General features: G+C 50.6%; 1 protein-coding gene across 5 annotated transcripts in view; it reads right to left on the bottom strand.

The window, feature by feature from the left end:
- FSTL4 (follistatin like 4) overlaps nt 1–25,419 on the bottom strand; it is a 398,609-nt gene that overhangs the window by 185,610 nt on the left and 187,580 nt on the right. For all 5 annotated transcript variants that reach the window (XM_077911667.1, XM_077911666.1, XM_077911664.1 and 2 more), the window contains one exon: nt 19,006–19,254. In XM_077911667.1, coding sequence (XP_077767793.1) covers nt 19,006–19,254 — 249 coding nt within the window. The remainder of the gene's footprint in view (nt 1–19,005; nt 19,255–25,419) is intronic.

A 25,419-nucleotide genomic window follows, 5' to 3' on the forward strand; every position in this document is an offset into this window, starting at 1 on the left:
GAGTGGATACATTATGGTATATTCACATAAGGGGATTTTCAGCGACACAAACCAAGAAGCTTCAGCTATATTTTGTATGGATGAATCCTACAAATATGAAGGCAGCAAATCAAAGAACACCTGCAGCGTGATTCTGTTTGTTCAAAGTTCAAAACTAGAAAAAAAGCCAACCATGTCTCAACTCGTACTTCGGTGAGACAACTAGCAAGAAAAGCCAGAACAGGATGGTGGTGGGAGTCAGAGAAGACAGTGGTCACCTCCAGGGCAGGGAGGAGGGCGTGTGGGGGCAAGGCAGGGCAGGGCGGGAGGGAGGGAGTGTTTCTAAAGTGCAGCTTGATTCCTAAAACATGGCTCTTATCTGAATGGTTCTTCTTCTAATTGCTCATGTACATCTTGTATTCCCTTCTGTGAGTACATCATCTTTTATAACAAAAAAAAGAAAAAAAAAGATTTTGTTTCTAGTAGGTGGCTTCCCTTCCTTGTGGGTCCACAGTGCACATGGGCACATCTCTGTGCAGGGGTTGCTGGGACTCACAGAGTCTGATCTTGGAGGAAGAGGTGAACATGTGAATGGCATGGACTGAGAACACGTCCGTGACACCTGGCACCTCCTGCCATAGGGGTGGTCCGCCATGTGAGCAGCAGAGGCAAGCCCCACTTGCTAGTGTCTGCTCAGCCCCTTCTTGGCCTGGTAGTCATCAACTGCCTTTGGTTCTGCTGACCCAAGTGATCACCATGCTTGCTTTCATCCAGTCCCTTCCCTGCACTCTTCTAAGCAAGTGTTTATTATATTCTTTTTTAAAAAATTTTATTTAAATTCAATTTAGCTAACATAGAGTATATTATTAATTTCAGATGTAGAGTTCGGTGATTCGTCAGTTGCATAGAACACCCAGTGCCCATTCCATCACCTGCCCTCCTTAACGCCCATCACCCAACAACCCCATCCTGTACCCACCTCCCCTCCAGTGACCTTTAGTTTGTTTCCTAGAGTGAAGAGTCTCTTATGGTTTGTCTCCCTCTCCGTTTTCATCTTATTTTATTTTTTTCCTTCCTTTATTCATCTGTTTCGTTTCTTAAATTCTGTATCCTGTATACTGTATCCTGTATTCTGTACCCTGGCAGGCCCGGGGTACAGCGGTGAGCAAGGCAGGTTTGGTCTCTACCGTTCATCGCAGGGATGATGCTACGTATTACTTCCCAATCAACCGAGGACTTTTGCGCAGAGTGATGTAGAGGACAACCAGACATCTGTACACTCACTCTTATGAAGCCAGGCCCATACCCAGGCCCAGCGCAGAAACCCTGGAAACCAGTGTGAAGTCTTTTGTCTATAAAATATTAATTTTGTGGATATTCTTAAACACTTGGAGGCTTCAGGATGTAAAATCTGGTCATTAGGAAGCAATTCGTGTGTGATTGATATAATTGCTTTTGTTAGGCTTGAAAATTTCAAATTGCTCCGATGGAAACTTTCAAAGACCAGTTTCTTTTTGTGGCGTCAACACTCCTGTCTGCATAAGCAGGATACCCTGTGGGCAGAAAGTTCAGTGTAGATACAACAACCCCAGAGGTGCTGAGACCGTATGTAAGGAGACTTTTTTCTTCTGAAGCACACAGAGAAATGAGTTTTAGCCTTAAACTCAGTGGCTCTTGGGTTCCGTTTTGAGGACTTCCAGCCCCACAGAAATCTTTCTTAATACTAGAGAGGGGGGATCCCTGGGTGGCGCAGCGGTTTGGCGCCTGCCTTTGGCCCAGGGCGCGATCCTGGAGACCCGGGATCGAATCCCACATCGGGCTCCCGGTGCATGGAGCCTGCTTCTCCCTCTGCCTGTGTCTCTGCCTCTCTCTCTCTCTGTGACTATCATAAATAAATAAAAATAAAAAAAAATTAAAAAAATACTAGAGAGGGGCCATGATGGAGAATGTGCTCTAATGGAAGCGAACGTGTCTCTCTGCAGAGGGGGCCTTACGTGTGACTTCAAGGGAAGCGTGAGTGGGAACCCCAGAGAGTAGCGCGGCAGGGGTGTCCTCCCCCCCAGAGCCCCTTCCCTGCCAGCGATGGTCTAGGGGCTGAAGCGGGTCTGTGTGGGCCGCCGAGTGGAGGGGCTGTGGCCCGAGGCTGAACAGAGCGACGGAGGGGTCCGCCCTCGCTGGGGTGCTGGGGTGCTGAGCTTGTCACCGCTGCACAACCGCACGCACGCCCCGAGCCGCCTCTGAGGCCCGGGCCCCCTCCTCACGCCCTCGGGACTGTTAGTTCTCATCCCGCCCCTCGCCACCACCCCCTTTAAAGTGGAGGCAGAACAGCGAAGGATGACTCCTTAGTTTGTGAGTCAGTCACTTAATTCCTGCTCCAGACTTGTGACTGAGGTGGGGACAGGGATTTCTCCAGGGCAGACCAGCTTGCGAGCTGGGAGGGGGCGCAGGGTTCGCACAACCTGGGGAAGTCAGAGGGGAGGGCTCCCTGCCTGGCTCACTCCTCCAGCCAGGGCAGCGCGGGTACGGATACGCGCTATCGCAACCGCGTCCAGGGTCAGAGGGACCGGTTAGGCTGTTAAAAAGTCAAAACCAGTGGCATGTGCCACGCAGCAAACACTTCCGGGTCACCAGGAGACAGGCTACTTTTCAGCCTCTGTTTCAGACACGTGTGGGCACCCAGGAGGCAGGCCTCTGGGCTCAGTGCAGAGGGAAGGGCGATGGGTGGCGGGGAGATGGGGGGTGTGCGGTTGGGTCTGCGGCCAGCTCCCCACCCACCCCCGCCCAGGCTGCTGCTTCAGAGACCAGGCCATGCTGACACGTGGCTCCTTGGTCCCTTCAGAAGAGAACCTTACTGTTGGCATGACCGCCTCCTCCCACAGGAGTGAGCCCGCCCGTCCTGCCTTGGCCCTACCCTGGGCTTCCCACGACCTGACCCCCAGGGCCAGCTGCTCTTGTGGAGCACGTCCTGCACCCTCTCCCGGTCAGCCGGCGGCTCCAGGCCCCAGCGGGGCTCAGCAGATCCGCAGGGGTGGGGAGGAGAGCCGCGCCCCCCTCCAGGGCCCCGGACGAGGCCTGCCCAGCACAGCCCCTCCTGCCCCACTTCTCCTGGGGCCTTAGATTCCAGCCTCGTCTTCTGGCTCTGAGGTACTCTGTGGGGGGAACCTCCACCTACAGAGTCCCTGTGGTGGGGTGAGGAGAGGGGAGCCTCTCTGAAGGACACGTTCTTTCTGGGGTCAGACAGGTACTTGCCCAAGGCAAACCTCGGTCCCTTTAAAAGACAAGCCGGTGCTGACTTCCCGGGAATGAGTTTTTCTGCAATTAACTTAAGTCATGTACCTGCCATCCATCTGACCAGAGCCCGGGGGGCCCTGGGAGAAGACCAGGCGTCACCTCCCTTGGCGGGGACACCTCAAACATTTGCTCTGTTAATTGGCCACTGCCTTATTAGGAGGCGCGTCTCCTGCTGGACCTTTGTTACGGATTTCCAGGAGGAAGCACACGTCTCCTGGTCTCTCTCCCCCACGCTCCAGGCAACCAAGGCTGCTGATCAAATACTCTGATTCCGGTCTCTCTGAACGGCTGCAAGTGTTCGGTTCCCAGACAAAGGTATCCTAGGAACAGAGCCACCTTAGGATCTGATCAGCAGCCTCTGTGCCTCGCCGCCGTCTCCCTCCACGTGTGCATCTTTCTTGTGTCCCGAGAAACCTGCTGCCTTGGTTCTCCTTTGATCTTTCTCCCCTCCAGGTTGCATCTTACATCATTTGAGGGGTTCGGTATAATTTCAGGCAGTTACTGTATTTAAACTATCAGGCTGTGGAAGAAAACAACTTTACTGGGCAAACAGCCATTGGCAGAAAGCCCCTTCTCTGGCTGCTGGGGGAGGCAAGTGGGGATGTCTGGGGTTGAGTCACCCCTACACCCTTCTGTGGAACTCCTGGGGGCTTGGTGGGGGGTGAAGTGGGGTGGTTTGCAGCTCAGGGGAGGCAGGTGCAATGACCTCAAGAGCCATCCCCCTACACCCCAGCGCAGGGAGGGACACAGACCAGGCCCCTGGCGTGAAGCATGCACACCTCTGACCTGACATCTGAGCACTTTCCTTCTGGGTTAGCATCCTGCCCTCTAGATGGGACAGCGGTGGTTGGGCCCTGACAAAGTGCCAGCACATCCACAGGACTGCTCAGGGCTCAGTCCAGATGGACACCGGGCTCCTGCAGATCATAGGCCCTCACATAGGCCTACCCTGTGATGGGCTGTACCACTGGTTAGATGAGGTCTGGCCAAGGACCGCGCAAGGCATTTAGAACAATCCTGGGCTGAGTAGCATCCACTTAGCTGGGCCACAGTGCCCGTTGATGTGATCAAACATTATTTGGGGTGTTCATGTGATTGGTGGACTCTGAGTAAAGCAGATTGCTTTCTGGGATGTGGGTGGGCCTCATTCAGTCAGTTGAAGGCCTGAATAGAACAAACAGACCAGCCCTCCCTCAACTAAGACAAATTTTCCAGGAGATGGCCTTCAGACTCCAACAGGAACACTGGCCCCTTCTGAGTCTCTAGCCTGCTGGCCTGGTCTGCAGATTTAGGACTTCCCAGCCTCCATTATCATGTAAGCTGATTCCTTATAATAAATCTCTTTACACACATACACCCACACCCTCCTGACTGCATTTCTCTGGAGAACCCTGATTAATACAGTAGGGATAAGAGGCACAGCTGACTCTGCCAAACCAAAAAGGTTTGGAAGCCTCTTCAGGCAAGACTGGCTGAAGCCTAGAGGCACAGGCTCTTTAGGCACATGAAACTCCTCTCCCCAAGATGGCCCACAGGGCCTCACACCCCCACATCCACAACCGAGGGCAAACCCTAATTTTCCTACCACCCCAAGGTTCCCACTCTTGTGCTTCCACCTCAGTGGTAAAGGCACCCATACTCATCCAGGACAGGAGCCCGGACATCCCGGAGGCTTCAACCTCTTTCTCCCTCCCCTCCCTTCTGGTCAGTCCCTTTTCCTTTCATATTGGACTTTTCCCAAAGAGTTTTCAAGGTTGCCCACTCCCCTAATGCAGCCTTCTGCATGCCTCTGTTGCACGCGTGAAATCCCCCCTCCCTGGGCTCCCTGCCTCCAGGGTCACTCTACTGCCTGCTGTTCCTACTGTGCTGACAATGTGTGATCTTTCTAACCACCACCCAGACTGTTTCAAACCCTAGAGTCCTGCCCATAGGGGAGAACCCTGGGCTTCTTAACCTGACCTTTGAGGTCCAGCCGGGGTTTGGCCAAGAGTTCTTTCTCAGCTCTTGTGGCTTTTTCCTGTCTCACGTTTCATACTGAGGGAAGAAGCATTGGTTGGCTGTGGCTCCCCATTCTGGATTCACACTCTAACCCTTGGCCTAGAAGACCCCTTCCCTTCCTTTTGGCCTAACCCACTTCTACGCATTATTTAATACTCAGCCAGGATGGTACTTCCTCCAGGAGGCCTCCTGTGTTCTTTCCATAACAGACTCATCACCCTGGTTTACATGTTTCTCCATTATGAACTCCCCAAGGGCAGGGAACACATCACACTCTTCTTGAGTCCCAGCTCCTTAACCAAGCTTGGCACACAGTAGGTGCTCAGGATTATTTCTCCAATCAACGAAAGACTCGGTTGTTAAAATTTGCCAAGTCATGAACAGCCAAATATATAAATCCCAGGCTTTTCCAACAAAACCTGAAATATAACCTTGACCCACAAAATGTTGAGGACAGGACCACGACTCTACTTATCCTAGGAATATGAACAAACAAGTAGAGTGAAGTTCAAGGCACATTTGGGTGTTGTTCACAGGTTCCTGCATGATGTTGCCTAGGAGGCCCTTTCTCCGATCACACCAATCTGAGCCCCTTCTCCAGAGCTGCCAGCTTGGGCTGTCCCATTGGCTTCTGGACCCTCAGAACCCAATCTGGTGAGTGGGTCACCCCTAAGCCCATCTGTTCACAGGCTCCTCTCAGGTGAGCCACCTATAGTTTCCAGCCAACCCTGACCAAGGACAGACTGGGTGTTGCTCACTGCAAGGTCTCTTGCATTTTTAAAAAAAGATATTTATTTATTTATTCATGAGAGACGCACAGAGAGAGGCAGAGACACAGACAGTGGGAGAAGCAGGCTCCCTGTGGGGAGCCTGATGCAGGACTCAATCCCAGGACCTCAGGATCACAACCTGAGCCAAAGGCAGATGCTCAACCACTGAGCCACCCAGGTGCCCCACATTTTTGATTTATAAAAATCATTACATAAACAGTAGGCATGGCATAGTGGAAGGAGTAAAGACCACAAAAGAATAAAGGTTTTGAAGAAAACATCACTATTTGTTTGTTGAGGCAAGAGTGGCCAACAGCAAGGTGACAAGCAGCTGCATGTGCCAAAAAATTGCCTTTGAAACAGAAATACGAACATGGACACAATCTGTCAGGTTGGTGAACAACAATCACAGAGTACTTTCAAAATTATTCCAAGGCTTGGCTTTTATTAATTATAAAAATCGTCGTATGTTTAAGAGATATAGCAAGAGCAAGAGGAGAAAAGAGCACATTTTAGATAAGACAGGCATGAGTTTGAGTGACAGCTCTCCCCTGCTTGGTCTTGGGCAAGTCATCAAATCTCTTTGACTTTGGGTCCGCCTCTGCCAAGTCAGGACAATAACAGTCCTGATCCTGAGTGGTTTCAGAAAGTGTCTACAGTACCCAGCACTGGGCCTGGCATGTACCGTGGGCTTTTCATGAGTCGTTAACCTGCCCTCCATTCCCATCCCATCTCTGGTCTCTGAAAAAGCATGAGATGTATAAAATCACAACAAACGCTGCAAATATTGAATTATAATCAGAGCCAACTGAGTCCTCACGGGACTGTACCCAAGGGAAGCCTGGAGGTGCCTCTGCTTGGGGCTATTTCTTCCCCAGCCTTCCAGAGGGGCAAGTTCAAGAGTGCGTCTGTTTCCTGCTGTTTCTCTGAATCAGTGTTGTGTGCTCCTGCTGGCATTCCTCACGGGGCCAGGCCGGGGGTATCCACGTCTCCCAGCAGTGGGCTTTGGCTGCCTTTTCGAGAGAGATCCCTCTCTTCCTTAGGTCTTCCTGATACCCACCACAGTTTGCCCTGAGATCCACAGGACTTTTTAAAATGGAATGTTTATTCCTTTAAAATTGTTAAGAGTGTTTATGGAGACAAGCCTGGCATGTAAATTAGGCCTTCAAGCTGCTGTAATATGGCAGGGAGCCGGAGCAGGGGCCCCGGGTGAGGAGGAGGAGAGGCTGAGGTGTAGAGACAGGCCCAGGAAGAGTGGCAGTCTCCCTTCCTGTGCTAAGGAAGCCGCCTGTCCCCACCTGTCCCCTGGCAGGGAGCAGGCCCTCCGTCTGCAACGTGCCCACAGTGGGGGTCATGTCACACGTGAACATGGTGCTGGTCACTGGGGTTTAAAGACTGGAGTGTGTGAATGGGATGCACTTCATTAAAATGACTAGCTGTGACAATCATGTCCATGGAAAAGTGACATTCCACCCACTTCCTTTCAGGGAAGACCTTTTTCTGGCATGTGTCATTGAGAGGTTGCACGTGGCCAGTCTGAGGCAGGAAGGTGGGGGGGGGGGTGAGGTTACATTAAGTACTTCCACCTGCTGCTGCCTTCCTCTGCACTGTGTAGTTCAAGTCCTGTGCCTTCTGGTAGGTTCACGTGGACCCCTCGGCCCCTAGGAGAGGCACTTCTGCCTGCTGGGAAGGCAGGTCCCAGTTCTCACTGAGCAACTCAGTAACTGGGCAGGCTATTTGGTCTCTGCCCCTAGGTAAAATGCCAACTGGGTGAATTATAGGAGTTAGTGGCCATAAAGCATCTGGTATAGGCTAGGAACCTGACAGATGCTCCATGAATGGTGGCCATCACCATGGTGACCCCAACCCAATGGTTACTCTCTTTCTACCGTGCATGGCTACATCCATGTTGGCTCTGGCTGTCTTAAGGGTCTAATCTCTACCTCCATCTCCCAAGAGGCCATACCTTTTGATTTCTTGGCAACATGCCTCAGCTCTCACTCTTTGCGTGTGAGTCAACCACATACTTCCATTAGAACATTAGAATCAACAGTCTGGGCCACATCACTAGTGCACTGACATGTGCTATTGGGAGTGGCATCGGTGCTCCAGGAGACAGCCTATAATATGCTAGAGTATTCTTCTACTTTAGTTACTGCCCAGGCAAGCTTCCTGGAAGAGGGATTACACTCAAGCCACCATGATGAAGGCACAGGGAGTCCCAACCTTATAGATCACCTGCCAAGGACTGATCCCTATGGCCTCTGAGCTTCTCAGCAAGAGCAGGAGCCTCCCACTGTGGCTGGGAACAACCCAAGACACTTGCCTGGGGGCCAGCACTGGCTTCATTCTGGGAAGAAGGATGAGGTTAATGGAAAATTGCCTACTTGAACTGATGCACACTTTCTAACACACTAAGTCAGGAAATTATGCAGGATCTGTCGAAATCCCCACAAGGGAGTCAAAGAAATGAGCTGCATTTAACTTCTTCATTTACTCTTGGCCATTTGGTTAATGATGTTTAAAAATGGTCATTTAGACAACTTTTTGGGGAAGGAGTCCCTTGCTCACCTCTAGGCTATGAGTACCATGACCTTCCTCTTTCCCAAATTTGATCTGCCCCTAGATTGCTGGGGGTTCTTCTTTCAGTACTTTTTTTTTTTTCCAGCCACGAATACATGGGGGGTAGGTTATCCAAGCCCCTGCCCATCAGAGAATCCTTTCTGTTGTTTCCACACAGGGATCATCATTTGAGGAGTGTAGAATTATCACTTCAAAACTCTACAGATGTTCTTCATTGCTTTTTGGCTTCTTAATGTTGCAGAAAAGCCTAAGACCAGTGGGTTTTCTTTTTTCCTTTATAGAAGACCAGGTTTTTCTCTCTGCCCAATCACTTCAAATATATTTGAAAAAATTTTTGAAATCCTGAAATTTTAGCAGTTACATTTGGACTTATTTTAAGACTCTTTCAGCTCAGGGCAATTTAAAAAACAATCTTTCTTCACTTACTGTGTCCCTTTGATTTGCTCTGGGGTCTTTAAGATGACCGATGACCAAGAGCTAGACTTTTATCCCTGTCCTATATACCTATCATCTTCTCTCACATTATTATTATTATTTTTTACCTTTTCATTTCCTTTTTCTGTATATTCTGGGAGAGGTTTTCAAGTTTGTTCTCCCTGTGGGGGGAATGGTTGTTTGATTTCTGCATTGTTAATCTCGTCCTTCCCTGCTTGAGACGCAGAAGGCACTTCTGCTACAGTAGTCCAGGTCCCATCTAGTCTTGCCTTACCTCCTCTAGCTTCCATTTCATTTTTGGCTGTGGCTCACTCAATTCATGATCCCATTTTTCATCTCATTTCAGGGTTCATGTTTTCTTGATTCAAGAGCAGAACACAGTAGCTATCTACTGGGCTTCTGCTTTTTTGTAATCATATCCCCCTCTCTCTGCATCCCGAGTGACCTATTCCTCTCCTGTGTGACAGAAGCCAACTTCTCTTTAGTTCTAGTTTAGGCAGGTCTGTCTGCTTCACCTCCATTCATTTTTGCCTCAGCCCTGGCAAGACTGTTCAGATCGTTTGTGGTCACTGCCACAAACTACCACCACGTGTGTGTGTGTGTGTGGGGGGGGGGGGTGGTTATAGCTTCCTTGTAACCAGCACTTGTGGTTAAACAGTTGAGAGACTCCCTTCAAAGTCTAGACTTTTGGGTGGAAAGTAGAACTAACAAACTCACTCTGTACATAACTGAGACGACATGTTGCTGATCCTTCCTGCTACTGTGCCTACTGCTACCTGCTATCCCTGGATGGCACCTTCCTTTTTTTTTTTTTTTAAATGAAGATTTTATTTATTTATTTGACAGAGAGCTAGAGAGAGCTAGAGAGTACAACTAGGGGATTGGCAGATGGAGAGGGAGAAGCAGACTCATGCTGAGCAGGGAGCCCAATGCACAGCTCAATCCCAGGACCCTGGGATCGTGACCTGAGCCAAAGGCAGATGCTCAACCGACTGAGCCACCCGAGTGCCCCCAGATGGCCCCTTCCAGACCTTCTCTTCACTCTGGGGTATTCCTTCTGCAGCTTTGCACAGACCTCTTCCTCAAGCCCCTTTTCCTGACCACCACTCCCCATCAGGAAAGATCAGGCTACCAGACACATCACGCCCTCCGTCATGCACCTCTCATCTAGGGTTCCTGAAACCACTGGATAGGGTTGGATGGGGAGAATTTAAAAATCTCAGCTATGTCACGGGCCTACATAGCGCTAGGGAAAAACGAAGCTCTTTGCAAAACCCCACAAAAAAGACCTTCGGTTTATTTCAATGGAAATATAAATTAATTGGTGAGCCACACAATATGTTGAGTGGGAAGAGGGAGGAGGGAGGAAGAGAGAGGTAAGGAGGAAGGGAGACAATGAGGTGTGGGTGGAAACATCAGACAGCTCAAATCAGCAGAATCAGTGGGGCAAGGCCTGACCTCACAGAGGCACCTGCAGGACCTCTGGGGACCAGGCCTGCAGGTCACACCCTTACAATAAAAACTGGTAGGGATGGACTAAAAGACAAGCAAGAGAAGAGGAAACAGAAGTTCCCTAAGGAAGGCAAGCCAATAGATGTGCCCGCCAGGTCCCTGGATGTGTTCCTCCTTCAGCTACAAAGAGAAATGCACCACTCAGACCCCTTGCTTATAGTAAGTGGGCAGAGTTCATTGTGTCTGGTGATTTTAATTTCCTGGCAGGAAAGCAATTTCACTAGTTTCATTTAGAGGAGCTTCTCCAAAGTAGTTTCACTCTAATTACTTTCATTAATGAGCGATCAAAATGCATCGAGGCAGAAGTGAACACAAGAAGAAAGGCAGAGGACAGGACTTGCCAGGACAAGGTCCCCAAACTCTGAGGGAGCTGCCTCTCCCCTCATCAGCATCCTTCATGAGTGTTCTAGCCACAGCACCCAGCGAAGGGCGGGCTTCCCCAGGCCCCAGGATGCTGCAGGGGGCTGGGTGGCAGGTTTCCGAAGCTCTGTCCCTTGGCTCTCCTGGTCGAGGACTCAACTACCCAGGCTAAGTGTTGGATTGTTCAGTGTGGGCGCTTGGTGAGCCTGCTCTGGGATGTTCACCCGTGCTCACGCTCCCTACTGATGAAGAACAGCAGTCACCCACCCCTCCCTGGGCTGCTGTGTGCATCTGCCACCCAACTCCCTTGATTTATTTCAGTTTACATGATGTAATGGTAAGTGCTCCTCCTTCTCTTTGGAGGAAAAAAAAAAGGCCTATATCAGGCCAGTGCTTCCCTGTTCAAAAGAGCAAACAGAGAGTGTGAGCTTAAGGCAGGGAGGGTAGAGAGCCCAGGAGAGGCGGAGCCCCAGGCCTCTGCACCGTCCTCCCTGCCACTTGTCCCCCCAGGAACTTCCATCATCAGGCGAGACAGGAACCTGAAAAGGATTCCATGTGTATTGAAGAGCTTGGAAAACCATTCCCTCAGCCTGTTAGGAAGCAGAAGACACTTGCAGGCGGGGGCCCAGAGTCAACATATTTGAGTTGTGGCTGGGCTGACAGCTGCTGAGTTTGTCACACAGATAATTAGATAAACTGCTTGAGCACAGAGACTCAATATGCAGTGTCATTTAGCGGCTGCTGCACGCGGCCTTGATCTTAATTGAAGGCGCAATAGGGGAGAACCTTAAGGAAGTCCCAAATCAACTTCTTCTCGCTCTAGTAATTAAACATTTGACTTGTGATCATCAGCCAAAGCCTCCCAAGCATTGGCCATGAGCTCCATGGCATGGTTCTAAGCAGCCAGAGCCAATGGCACCCCTTCTTTCCATGCAGGGCCCCCCTCAAACAGCCTGTGTAGAGAGGCTTAACCAACAGGAGGCTCCATGTCACCCCCTCCTCTGCCTCCTTCTGTCCCTTCTTTCCTTGTGTTCCCACAACACCTTGATGACCACCGCCCAACACAGAGGATCCAACATGTCTTGGATCCACCCCCTCCTTTGCTGGGACCCTTTAGTGCAGATGGCAGAGGACCTCTACCTAGAGCTTCCCATTTACCGGGGACCTCTAAGGGATTGCATATGTCCTATTTAACACATAATCATAAATTTGTGCATTCATCCAAAAAATGAATGGAGCATTTCCAACTGCTAGGGCTAGAAAGATAAATCATATTTCCTCGCTCATAAGTATACCTGGTATCGCAGGAAGATCAGCAAGCTGACAAGAAGTTATAAAAGAAGGAGGCCACTACTTGTAGAAGAAATTCTGATGGCACCTTGGTTGGCCTGGGGCTCATAGGAAATCCCCTGGCCTTGCAAGTTTAACTCAGGGAGAGGACACTGGAAATGTTTGGCAGCCCCTGAACAGGTCATCTTTTCTGGTCATAGCACACCCCACACAGCTTCCTACAGTGAGGGTGATGGGTTGGTGCCCTCAAGACCATCCATTGGTGGGCATGGCAGGTTAATTAGAAAGGCAACATAGAACAGTGGTTAACAGCTCGGGCTTCCAGTGGCCATCAAGACCCCTCAGACCTCTCTTGCCTTCCTCATTCTGCTTCAGCTGCCCTGGCCGCCTTCTTGATCCCCAAACTTGCCGGGTGAGCTCTCACCTCAGGGTCTTTGCACCTGCTATTCCTTCCTCCCAGATATTCAAACAGCTCACTCCCCAACCTCCCAACCTCCTTCAGGTAATGGCTCAAATGCCTCTTCTCCTACTAGAAACTCTCGCTAACCCCTCTGCCTGCTGTATTCTCCTCCATGGCGCTCGCCATCGCCTACAACACTTTGTGTCTTATTTATAACAAGAGACCGCACATGCCTTCAGGGCTGGAATCATGTCCATTTTGTGCACTGCTGTATCCCCAGTGCCTGGAAGAGACTTGACTCACAGCAAGTGTATGTTTGCTAAATGAATGGATGGAAACCTTAGGGCAGGGGAGTGCCAGGGTCAGAGTAACCTCTCAAAAAGTTTGCTCTTCAGGCCGTAGAGAAGGTGGGTTTGAAGAAGTATCTGGCCAGGAGCTGGGAGAACAGTGAGGGGGTCACAGACGTCATGCAGGTGAATGGTGATGATGGGATGGAGGCATATGAGAAGAGGGGGCCAGGTTAAGAAATTATAAGGAAGTGAGCTTGGTGTGGAGGAGGCCGGGGTGAAGGTACAGCTGGGCCTTATTTGCACATGAGGCATGGCGGGGATGGTGAGGGGGGTGCAAAGGAAGGAGAGGAGGGCTGAGGGGGGCCTGAATAGAATGTGTAGAAAGTTAGTGGGGAAGGAGGAGCCTGGGGCCAATCACAGGAGCAAGAGTGGGGGCTGCCCGAAGCCCGCCGGCTGTGGGGTGGATGCAGTAAGAGCAGGCCTGTAAAGTGCCACCTGGATGTAGCATCTGCGATACGTTGATCTTCACAGGGATGGGAGCCAGCAGGGACCCCGGGGGCCAGAGTGTGCAGGAGCCAGGCCAGTGGAGGCACCCAGCACGGGTGGTGCTGTGGGTCAGTGGGAGAGCAGGGGAGGCTTCTAGTGGGGTACGGGACCAGGAGGAGACACCCACATAAAAAGGGGGTGCCAGGACAGGGCAGGAAACCATGTGTGGGCCTCAGAGGCTGCAGCTTGTTTACATAAGCAAAATCAAGGCGGTGTGAGGCTTGCTCAGCTCAGTAACTTATTAGCAATTTTTAATTACTGGAATGTAATTAATTCTTCTAAAGTACGGCCGTTCTGTGAAGCACACCACACAGGCTGCAAGGATAACATTCTTGCACATTTGTGAGGTGCACACACCAAGACGTTTTCTTGCATAAAACCTAGGGGCGATACCAGAAGAACGCACATGTTTGTTTGAAGCCATGTTTCTTGATGATGGAAGCAGATTCTAGGAAGGGGATGAGTGAGCTCCAAGGACTGCTGCCCTGGGGGGCTGCTGGGGGACCTGCAGGTCAGTTATCCCCAGTGGCTTGCACTGGTGAGGGCATTGTCTATGCAGAAGACTCTGAAACAGGGGACAGTCCATGAATATCCCCGCTGGCCCTTGAGGTCTTGGGGGTGTCTCTGGCTAGCATGGCCCCCACATGCTAGCCCAGAGAGGGGGAGTGCTTGGGACTGGAGGTGGATCTTTCTTTTGGCTGTCAATTCCATGAGGTCAGGCCTAGGGTCCTGGTCATATGGGTGTCCTCAGGTCCAGTACAGCCTTGGCACCCAGGGGACATTCAATGACTCCTGTGAGGCTGGGCAGCTTGGTAGAGAATGGCCACGCCCTCCTCTGGGGAGTTTACAGCAAAGGGTAGGAAGGGCAGGGAGTGAACAGAGACTGTTCTGCACAGCTGGAGGAGTAGCAGTGGCCTCTGGACAGAATGTGTGTGGGGCCAGGAGTAGAAGGGCAGTCTGAAGATACTGGAAACAGGAAAGGGGTTTTGGAGAGGAAGTGGAGGCCAGTGGCAAAAAGCCAGGCCTGGTGGAAGGGCCTTCAGCTTGGTCTTAGGGGCTCTGTCCTTGGGCTGTTCCAGCAGCCTCTGAGCTATCCCGAGTTCCGTTTCCTTCCTCACTGGGGACAGAGTAGTCCAGTGTTGGGATGTCCAGAGGCCCCATCACTTTGGGAGCCAGCTCTCCCAAAGCAGCTCCCAACTGGCCTGCTGGTGAACCTGGAGGGCAGGCTCCAGCCAAGTGGCAGCCAGGCCTTTCTCACCCACCAAGGCTCCTGACCCCACTACCTCTGCATCGGGAGGTCTCCAAGGGAAAAGGAGAAAGCAACTGCATCTGTTGTGAACATGCCTTGCTGGGACAGTGTCCCAGAGCTGTGGATGCTTCTTAAGGGCAGGCTGCAGGGGCAGAGCCCGTGTAACCTGGACTAGGTACCAGCCCTCTCTGGGCCCCAGGGGAAAGTTAGACTGGCTCATTGGACACAAAGTCAGCTTGGGTGCAAACTGCCCAGCCTGGCATGCAGGCCTCCCCCACGTGCCTGCATGTACCCAGGGCAGGCCCACACTCCCCAGGATCTGGATGTTAGGCCCTTGCTCCTTTCTGAGTTTGCAGGAACCCCCTGCCTGCCTCCCTAAGGACCTGCACTCACCCTGAGAGATGCACCTCACTGTCTTCTCCCTGGACGCGCATGCCCCTTTACATCTTCAAGCAGATGAATCCCTCCCTAAGGCTCGACTGGCAGCTCCCAAGAGCCCTTCATGAATTCTAGAAACTTCCTCTAGATCCAGAATCAGGGGCTATTAGATCTCCTTTTGCATCTCTACTAACTTGCGAGGTAAACTTAAATGACTTGTTACATCTCTTTCTAAAACAGCAAGGCAGGTGGAGAAGGTGAATTTAGTTTGATCATTTGGAGATCAAATTCTAGCCATATATTAAATAAATATGGGGAACCAGAGATCTTGTCTCTCCTCGTTCACATCTCGAGTTCTTAGCTCATACAGAGTGTTGCCCACGGGCAGGCATCTTAAAGTTTCTTGCATCTGCCTTTCAGTTGTGTCCTGATGTTTGCAATGGCATTGTGGTCTTCCTGAGTGCTGCTGACGCTGCTTAGCAAGGGAGCTCGCTACGTGCCAGCCACTGCTCACTTCATACCCACAGCATGCACGCTGTGAGGCAGGCACCGCTCTCACGTTTTACAGACGGGGTAAGAGAGGCACAGAGAGCTTATGTGTCCTTTCCAAGGAGGTGTGATATGCCCCATGACTCACCTCAAACTGTACCTTTGGGCCTGTGCCACACTGCACCCCTCAACCTGGGCCTCCCTGTGACATCAGCTCCTGCTTGAGATGCTCACTTAGGCCTCAGCACCTGCTTGGCGATAGGGTCCTGTTCTACCAGACTGAAAAGAAAGGCAGGGCCCCTAGCTGGGGATGTGCGTAGCTCTCTCTGGCAGGGCAGGAAAGACTTGCAGAAGTATGGAGATGCCCTGGAGGTGGGAGACCTAATTTAAGTTCCTAAAGCAATAACATTCAAAGTAACAACAACAACAACAACAAAGTCTCTGGAGCAGCAAGACCTATCTCTGTTCTGCCTTGCAGCAAAAGGCTGGGTTTTTATTCCCCGGTGGAGTAACACTTAAAAAAGGGATTTGTTACTGAGCGCATAGTATGTTTCTTTTTTGGGGGTTAAAAATCGAGATTATTTCCTCTGATTTCATGAGCCTGCAAACTCTCCTCTGAAGCACCAAAGTGCTCCTAAAAACACATGCAGGATGAGGAAATCTCAGAACTATAGCCCTAACAGCCTTCTTTCTTCCATAATTTCATGGTTTGTTTGGAAAACTGCCCAACTATGACACTGTATCATCTGGGATAATACAATCCTGGTGTAGTGAGTGATGGCTGGAAGCAAGCTTGTCTTCTCAAACAGTGCAGGAGATACAGTGTGAATTCAAAACCGAGACAGAAAAACAATCTTAAAAGTGCCAAGCTCGTACACAGATAGGAATATCATGTCGTGAGGTAACTTTTAAAACACTAAGTCTATAAGAAGTTAAAGTTACAGAGAATTCCACCCACTATCTCAGTCTTCTCTGGTGGTATTTGGTGCTGAGAACAAATGTGACTTTAATTTGGCCACGAGCAGAAAGAGATACGACATCCTACTTCCCTCTGTCCCCCTGATTTTTGGCAAGAGACACCCTGCTTGGGATGTCAGGGGAGCTGGTACCAAAAGCTGCAAATACGAGCTGAAGCAATGCTTTTGAGTTCAGTTTTGCTTTTCTCACATGCTAATAATCCCTAAATGATGTTATATTTCACTCTGCATTCACGAGGAATTCCATTGCCATAGCAACCGCAATGTGATACCAGAAGTTTTCTTGAAACTGGGGATTGGAATATTGCCTTTCCTCCCTTGCAGAGCAAGAGGACTGTGGTCCTCACACAGTGCTCAGGGGAGCCTGCCTCCCAACCCCGCCAAGGGCACAGGAGCAGAGGGGGTGCTCTGAACTGTGGCCCCTTGAATCTAACACCATGTCCCCCGCCTTCTCTCCAAACTCTGGCCCCAGAAAGGAGTGCCCTAATAGTGACTTCTGGGGCAAAGATGAAACCCAAGAATGAAGTCAGAACTTCTCTTTGTAAAGTCTGGTAGGAAAAGAGAATGGAACATGGATGAATTTGGAATTACTCTTTGCATGAAAAAAGAAGGTATTTTTCTATCAATAACTTCCTGGAACTAGGGACAAAAAAAGACAAATTGTCATCAGTGGAGCTGTGGATGGCATTAAATACTCTACTGTTTCTTGGGGTAGGGTTGTAGGATATTGCCCTTCACCCCCACCTTTCTTCTAAGACCTCCCTCTCCAGTCCTCCATTACTGCTTGCTCCTGCTCTGGTGAAGGTGGGGAAGTGCTCACCCAAAGCCCCCTCCCTAGGGCTCACCTGTCCTCCATTGCTGCCAAGCCCCTGTGGTCAGTGGACAGGGCTTCACTGTTTGCTGGGCACTTCCTGTGGCATTGCCGGAAGAGAGCTGGGCTGGCCTTCCTGTGGCCTGTGGCTGGAGCTGATCTGAGCAGGAGGCAGTGAAGGCTCCTCCTTGCCATCCAGACCCACAGAGCTAGGTCTGCAGAAAGGGAGCCCTGGTTCCAGGTGGGCGTCTCAAGAACAATGTTAGGACCTGACCCTCAGGACCTTCCTCCCTGACTCCACCAACCAGTAAGCCAGGTGGGCCCCACACCCGTTGGCTGGGGCCCTTGGTCCTGCCTCTGCATTCCCTGGGGGCATGACCTGTGCCTCTCTGTGCTCTAGGTCCAAGGCCACATTGGATTAAAAGATGATGACCGGCGTCATGAATACACAACACTTGTGATGTGCCCTGCATGTGCTGAGGAGTTTCTGTGTAGCCTCTCATTTACTTTCCTCCACAGAGCAGGTGGTACTGCCAAGAGCCCCATTTCACAGCAAAGGAAGGGTCCAGAGAAGTGGAGTGATGTGCCCCAAGTCACACAGCCAGGACGTCACAGTGCCAGGCTGCAGCCCAAGTTCCCACCAGGAGCCTATAGGGACTGCCATCGCAGGGTGGGCATTTGCAAAATCTGTACAAAGCCTCAATGGATCAGAAGGATTTGGTGGATATGTTCAATCGGCATGAAGCAGAACGGAACCCCAACCTGCTCTCACCGGCGGCCCCCCGGCCTCCCCAGCTCCCTCCACATCATCCCTCACTGAGGCGGTTTTCATGGTGGTTGTTTTTCCCTTGCATGAAATGAGAAATGCTGTTTGAATAACCGATGGTGAGGGAGGCTGGGCACACTCTGAGGCAGAAAGAAAAACCTTTAGAAAAATATAATTTGGGGGATATTGGAAACCAGAGAACGGAACATCAGTCTATAAAATTCAACACGGCCAATAAAGCTGGAGCAACTGGTCAAGTGTTTTAGCGCTCATGGGGGTGGGGAGATCTGCAGGCAGGGGGCTGGGCAGGGCTTTTAGACCAGGGGCTTTTTTCCTGGCCTCATTTCCACAATGTGCCTCTTGATTTCTGAAGCACCTCGTTGTGAACATCATAGGATGGCCACAAATGTGTCCAAAACTATTCCCATCACCGGAAAAATTCGACCTACCAGAGTCTTGCCTGCTCCTGGACTCATCCCTCTTGTACCCTCATTGCCACAGCCCGTACATGAGGGTGGAGCCCTCCACTCTGGAAGCCCAGGTCCAAGTGTCTCTGATGCTCCTTTCCATCACTGCTGCAGGTACTTGGTGGGTTCCGTCCCAACCCTTCACTTCCCCTCCTTGTCCTACCCCAAAGATCTGCCTTGATTTTGCCCTCCAAGGGGCCCTCCTCTAAAGGCAGGGGGGTCTCTGAAGGTGGACACACAATAAATCATTGAAATGCTGCTGTTACCATTTGGCGAAGGCTCCAAGCCTTCCTCTTCCTCTACTGTCTTTACACATTCAACCTGTAGACTCAGCTCCCAGGCCGTTTCTCAAAAGGGCATCAGAAGATCCATCCCCAAACCCAAAAGCATTGAGGCAAGGAGACATCCTCCTACCTTTAAGGAAACAGTCCTTGCTGTGGACAATGAGGATCTTCTTCTCCAGCAGGCAAGCTGCACGGTGGAGCTCGCAGTGGTTCTCATAAAATCTCCCATCAGAGCCACACACGGGCATGTAGCTGGGCCTGCATGCCTCCAGGCACCGGCATTCGGGCTCCCCGGTCTCTCTGCTGAGCATGCACCTGCTTCCACGGCTGCAGAACTTCTTCCCACAGGAGGCTGGCAGCCCATCATGGCCAGAAAGTCCTGCCAAACACACAAACACAGAGGGTGAGCTATAAGCATTCAGTGGTAGGGGTTGAAGGCTTCCTTTGTGGTTCCATTTGCTGACACAGCCAAGGCCTTGGGGGCTTAGGGTACCCAAAAGAGTCTCTGTCCTAATGACAGGAGGTGGCCAGGGGTGCCAAAAGCAGCACCCTGCTGTACAGGGTTCAGGTTTTATGGCTGGCTCACACCAAATATCTCAGGCACAACCCCTGTCCATCCTGGGAGGGAAGCATAAACGGGTGACCACATGGAGGTAGAAAAGTGCCAAAGGACCCTGCTGAATGAGAGAAGGATGGCTTGCCAAAGGCAGAGGCTTGAGCCATGGCTCCCATAACCGCACTGGAGGGACAGACCTGATGGGAGGAGGGGTTTTGTACAGGGGTGGGGTGGGGAGGGTAAGGATACCAAGTGTGATTCCAGGAGACAGAGAACACCAAGCTGAGGAAGTTTGTTCAGATACGTTTGGCCATAGGGAGCCATTGCAGAGTCTAGGGAGTCAGTGTGGGGTATGAAAGGAGAAAGTAGTACTCTAAGTGCTCAGGATGGGGGCAACCACAGCAGGGAGGCTTGAGCTTGACCTTTTTCTCTGGGGAAAATGTGGTTCTCCAGGATACACACCACCCATGGTGGGACCAATAGCCTTTCTCTATCTACTGCCCAGCCCTTTCTAGCACAAAGCAGGAAGCTACAGCCATGGTAGGAAGGCTGAGACCCTGGGAATGGCTGCTGCCACGTTTCTGGGTACCCCCGCACCCAACACATGTGCACAATTGTGTGAAGCAGTGGTGCCCAGAGCTCATACACCCTAGCAGGCCGGGTAGGCGAGAGAACGTCTTATTGCTAGAAGGGCCCAGGTACACAAAAGGCCAAACAAGCACCCCAAAACAACATTTCACTCTACCAGAGGAGTCCAGAAAACGAGATGATAACCACGCAACATTAATAGCAGCAAACACAAGTTGAGAATTAGAAAGGGTTATCAAAATACAAATTAATTAAAACATGAATTCAGGTTTTATGGCCACAAGAGTCTTTGCTTTTGAGTTTTAATTTTATCTTCTTCAAAATACTCAGTGAGATGGAATGACCTGGGTGGTCAACACTGAACCTTCAGCCCCAGGTCTGATCTCAATGGGATTAAAATGTCTGAGGGGGGAAAAAACAACCTTCTTTTTCTTGTTTTTGGTTAAGCCTGCTTTTCATCATTCTAGATTTGAAAGGAAAAAAATCAGTTATCGATAGATTAACTGCTTGATTCAATAATTCATTTAAATTCTTCCAGCCTTGGCAAGCTAAGAAATATTGACTTTTTCTTGAATCATAATAAACTAGAAGGTCAAAATATGTCTGAGCAGTGTAAAAGTGCAGATCCTAAGCAGGCATGTGAATCTCCTTTATCCACTTGGCTGATGCTCACATGTCACAGCGGAGGTTTGGCGGCATTCATCAGCTCCAGCGCACATCTTCCTGTCAAGGTTGACAGGCGGAGGGGAGCGGAGGGCTCTTGGCAGTGGGAGGCTGTGGGCTGGAGCCCCTCCACCCACGGTGTTGATAGCTGCTGTGCCACAGAGTGTGTTTGATTAGCATGACTCTCCTGGGTAGCTGCAAAATGGGTTACCCTGGAAAGTGCTGGCGGCTACTGGAAGAAACTAATACAGCTCTAAAAATACCAGCCTTTGTTTCTTTCCCAAGACGGCCAGAACACAAAGCATTGCCGTTATATCACTGTTTTAATAAACTTCTTGTATGATGGCAAGGGCACCCACTCATCGCTGCAGTTTGAAGAAGCAGAGCCAAAGTTTCTGAGTCTCTGGCCTCAGTTCCTGTTTCAGGGTATATGCCCCGGCTACGCTGCCCAGACTGTGCTCATTTTCCAGCTAACTCAGCTCCAAGTGCTCACTGGCAGCTCAAGTCTCAGCACCCCTCCTCTGATTCCCTTCCTGAGAATGTCTGCCCCACTGTCTGGATGAGAGAGGCCCTAGAGGTATGGGCCTCACATAGCCCTGGACACTCAGGCTTTAGGAAACACAGTCGTTTTAAAAGCTGACCTCTTCAACTCTGATTTGGTGCCACTGCTCAAACGTCAGTTAAGAGGCTGAGACAGGGAAGGTAGTGGGAGCCCCGTGTCCCCATAGGGGGACCTTTTGAGGGGTACATCTCCTCTTGCTTCCTCTGGGCGTGGGGGCAGGAGGGAAGCTGGAAGGATAGAGACACAAAAGGGAGACAAAGATCCATGGAGGTGGGCCTTGTGAGGTAAAGGAGACTGGAATCTGGAGTGGGAGAGTGGACTCCAGTGGACCAGCCTGGGCAGTTCAAGCAAAGCCAGCTCGCAGCTTTGCGAGCAGAGTGGAGGGTGAGGGCATTACCCCCTCCATCTAACCCCTTCTCCCCTCAAATAACAGCAGGTCCCCATTTCAGTGAGTGCCTCTGAAGACCACCACTGGACAACCGTGCCTCCAATACCCGTGTCTGAGTAACTCACAGATCTTATGGAGGCCCCCTCATATACAGGCTGTGCTCTGAGCAGTCAGTGCTAAGAAAACACTTGGGCCAATCTGTGCTCACAGGAGTTGTCAAGAACACTCAGGTTCTCTCTGACATAGAAATGGGCTGTTGGCAAATAATTGATTCCTAATTACTTGGAATTAAGACAAAAGTAGCCCAACAGCCGTGCATCTGCTTTTCTCAGCCTGTGGCCAGCAGGGCAGGGATGAGCTGAGAGCACTCTGCACAGGAGTGAGCCAGAACCCCGTCCCCGGGCACAGAGACACGGACCAAGCAGTGGGTTCCTTGCTAAACAGGGCCCTTGTCACCACTTCCTCCTTGTTATTAAAACAGAATGAATTCCCCAGTCCTAGCAGGACGATGATAAAACAGTAATGGGAAAGGTAACCAAGTGAGACCGTCAGCAACTGCCTACAGTATTTATGAAGATGACCATGATGCATGAAAAAGATATAATATGCTTAATTTATAGTCATAAAGAAAGTCATTTACCCAGGTTAGAAACCGATCATCTTACCAAATAAGTGCCTTTTGACACTAATTAAATTTACTGAACACAGTCAGAAATGGGAATTGTTACATGAAAGTTACAGCACCAGAGAAAAAGTCCATTTGTACCAGTTGGTGCAAGAGGTCCCCTCTGTGACTCAGATTGGGATTCTTGATTTGAACTCACAGACCTGGGCTGCCATCACCTTCTAGTGAAGGTGAAGTGGCGAAGCTTAGCGACAGTGGGAGCTGAGCCCGTGGCATCGCACTGAGGGATCAGACGGAGGAGGTGGTCCTTCTTCATTCATTCCTCTGTTGCAGGGGGCCTGTTTCTCATCACTGACCATAACATGCAGCACTGAAGATTCAGTGATTTTGTTTCCGAACGGACTCAAGTCTCCATAACTGGTTCCCTGGTACAAAGTACATCAGTGAGCACTTCCCTCTTGGGGATGGTGCCGAGCGGCATGTGAGGGGAAACACGCTAGTTTTCTACTTTGGGATGCTAACTGCTGCAGGCAGGTTTGCCCAATACAGTGCTTCTGAGAACCTGTCCCTGGCTTGACGACCAAGGAGAGTCTGCTTCTCATTATGTTATCTCTAGAGGGCTCTAGTTCTCGTCCAGCAAAGGCTAGGGCTGAAATCCTTACTACCTTATCCCACCTCTCCATAAAGCCACACTGAGGTGAAGCTTAGCTCTAAGGCAACCGCCCACTCTGCAGGGCCCCAAGCAGGCCAAGAAGAGTGGGACATGGCCAGAGAAGGTGTGGACAGCACCAAAACCCAGCCTCCCTGCACTGACAGCCTCACTGCTGCCTGCTGTGAGCCCCAGCCTGGCACAGCAGTGGTCTCTGGCAGGTCCCTTATAGGAACTAAGTGCCCACCCGTCAGCAGATACAGCCCTTTACAGATGGATTCAATGTTTTATTTTCTAAGCAAAAATACCCACCCACTGGGGAACTACAACACATAGCCCAGGTTATGGTCAGGTTTTTAAGGACCTGACTTGCCTTTGGGAGCCTGTGGTACATACAGAGGTGTTCAGATATGTGGGGTGTGCCATCCAGGAGCTGTAGTTCATGGTCCCTGGACTCCCCACCCCCACCCTCTCTGTAAAACGTGTCCTCCTGGACATAGGCAAGGTGGTCGGGAGACAGTGTTGCATGAACTTTGACTCCCTCATTACAGAGACTGTGCAAACACCTCATATGGAGCTGCAGAACTTGAGTCTGTGCAGGAGCCAGCAGAGACCCAACTCCCTAGCCAGTGCAGTTCCTGGGCCCTACACAGGTGGTAACAGGGGGGGCGCTGCAGGAGCCCGTGCACCAGCTCTCCATCCATCTGTACAGCCAATGAACAGTCCTGGAGCACCTCCCAGGTGCCTATTCAAGGGGCTGGGGACACAAGGCAGACTAGGATACTGTCCTCAGGGCAGAACACTGCAGTGCAGGGAGACAAACAAGACAGTGAACCGGCAAACAAAAAACAAATATGGGTAATACTATGGGTATATAATGGGTATATAAAAATATGGGTATATACTATGTATATAGTAAATGCTAGCAAGGAGACACAGGTTGCCACAAGGGGCCAATGCTATTGGACTCAGAGAAGCCTTGTTGAGGAGGTGAGATTTGTCCTGAGACCTGAAAGACATGGGGCAGAGCCATGGGGCAGGGGATGGGCAGCAGCCTGGGGGCTTGAGCTCAGTTTGCAGAGCATGGGGCTGACACGGGAAGAAGTTTGGCTCACAAAGCCCTGCTCTGAGACAAAGCTTGCCAGGCAGACCTAGTCTGCAGGCAGCCGGGACTGTAGATGCAAAATTGCCACTTTGCCCAACTGTACCCTTGGGAAAGTGGCGTGACTCTGGTTCTCTGGAAGTCTTTGTCAGCCTCTGAGTACTAAGTATTGAAAAGAGGTCTAATAGCCCTGATGTTCAGCACCCTGGCTCCCTTCCTGGCTGAACGGGGCTCATCCTCAAACACTCCCATAGGCCAGAAGGCTCTTGGCAACTTCCCGGGCTGCTGATGGGGAAGAGAGCAGCCTTCCTGGTCATTCACCAGGAGCCACCTTGGTGGGAACCGATATACCTTCTGGGTGTCCTGGGCACTGGGGCTGGGCCAGGTCCACCTCTGCCCTGGAAAGTCTCATTCACACTCAATGGGAAGAGAATCTATGGTTACCCTTAGGGAGATGAATATTTTAGTAACCAGCCAGAGAAGGCAATGTAAAAGTAACTACTATTTATTCAGGGGTGCCATGCCTAACACTTTGAACATAGGAACTCATCTAATTCTCTAATCCTCACAACAGGCCTCACACTGAGTGTATCTGTGGCATATATACATGCCCATTCTACAGATTAGGAAATATGAGTCAAGATGTGACTTGCCTGTGCTCAGATAACAAGTAGGTTGTAGGTAGCAGAGCCTAGATTTCAATCAGTCTTACCCAAATCCTTCAGACCTGGGACAATCTGCTCAGCTAGGAATATGTTCCTGCCTCAAGGAACTCATGCCAGGAGAGTCCACACATCCACAGTTTGAGCTTCTCCAATATCAGGATACCTCCAAACATCAGCACGCCTGCCATACAGGATCTCTGCTGCTCACACACCAAGAGCATGCAGCTCAGAGGCCCATTTAGCACTTTCTCTATGGGGTGGAGGTCTACAGTGCTATACAAGGAAGCCCCGCTTGGGTCTCTGAGCATCACAGACCCAAACCCACTCTTTATCATGCATGGCACTCTAGCCAGTGGCCCCTTCTCTCTAATGGGATGCCTCTCAGTTTTAGTGCCTTCCTGTCCCCACTTCTCTGGTTTTTCCCACCCCAAGAAATTGTTTAGGTGACTGCTGGGCAGATGTGATTTCCTCTCAGTGACCCCAGAGCAGACCCTAAGCTGAAGCAATTGCGTGCTTCTTAAAAGAAAGATTTTGACGAGCTCTGAAAGATGTGCCAAATTTTCTAGGTCTCCACGCTTAACAGAAATATCTGGTTACCCATTGCTGGAAGCTAATGTAACTTGTTATATATGTTGCTCACAGATTGTAAACTGAGGTCCAGTAAACTGGCTTTAAATACAAACCATTTGGAAAGAGCCCAAATGTCCATCGACAAATGAATGGATAAAGTAGACGTGATAGATGTA

This window comes from Canis aureus, chromosome 10, assembly GCF_053574225.1.
Source record: "Canis aureus isolate CA01 chromosome 10, VMU_Caureus_v.1.0, whole genome shotgun sequence".
Classification (NCBI taxonomy): Eukaryota; Metazoa; Chordata; class Mammalia; order Carnivora; family Canidae; genus Canis; species Canis aureus.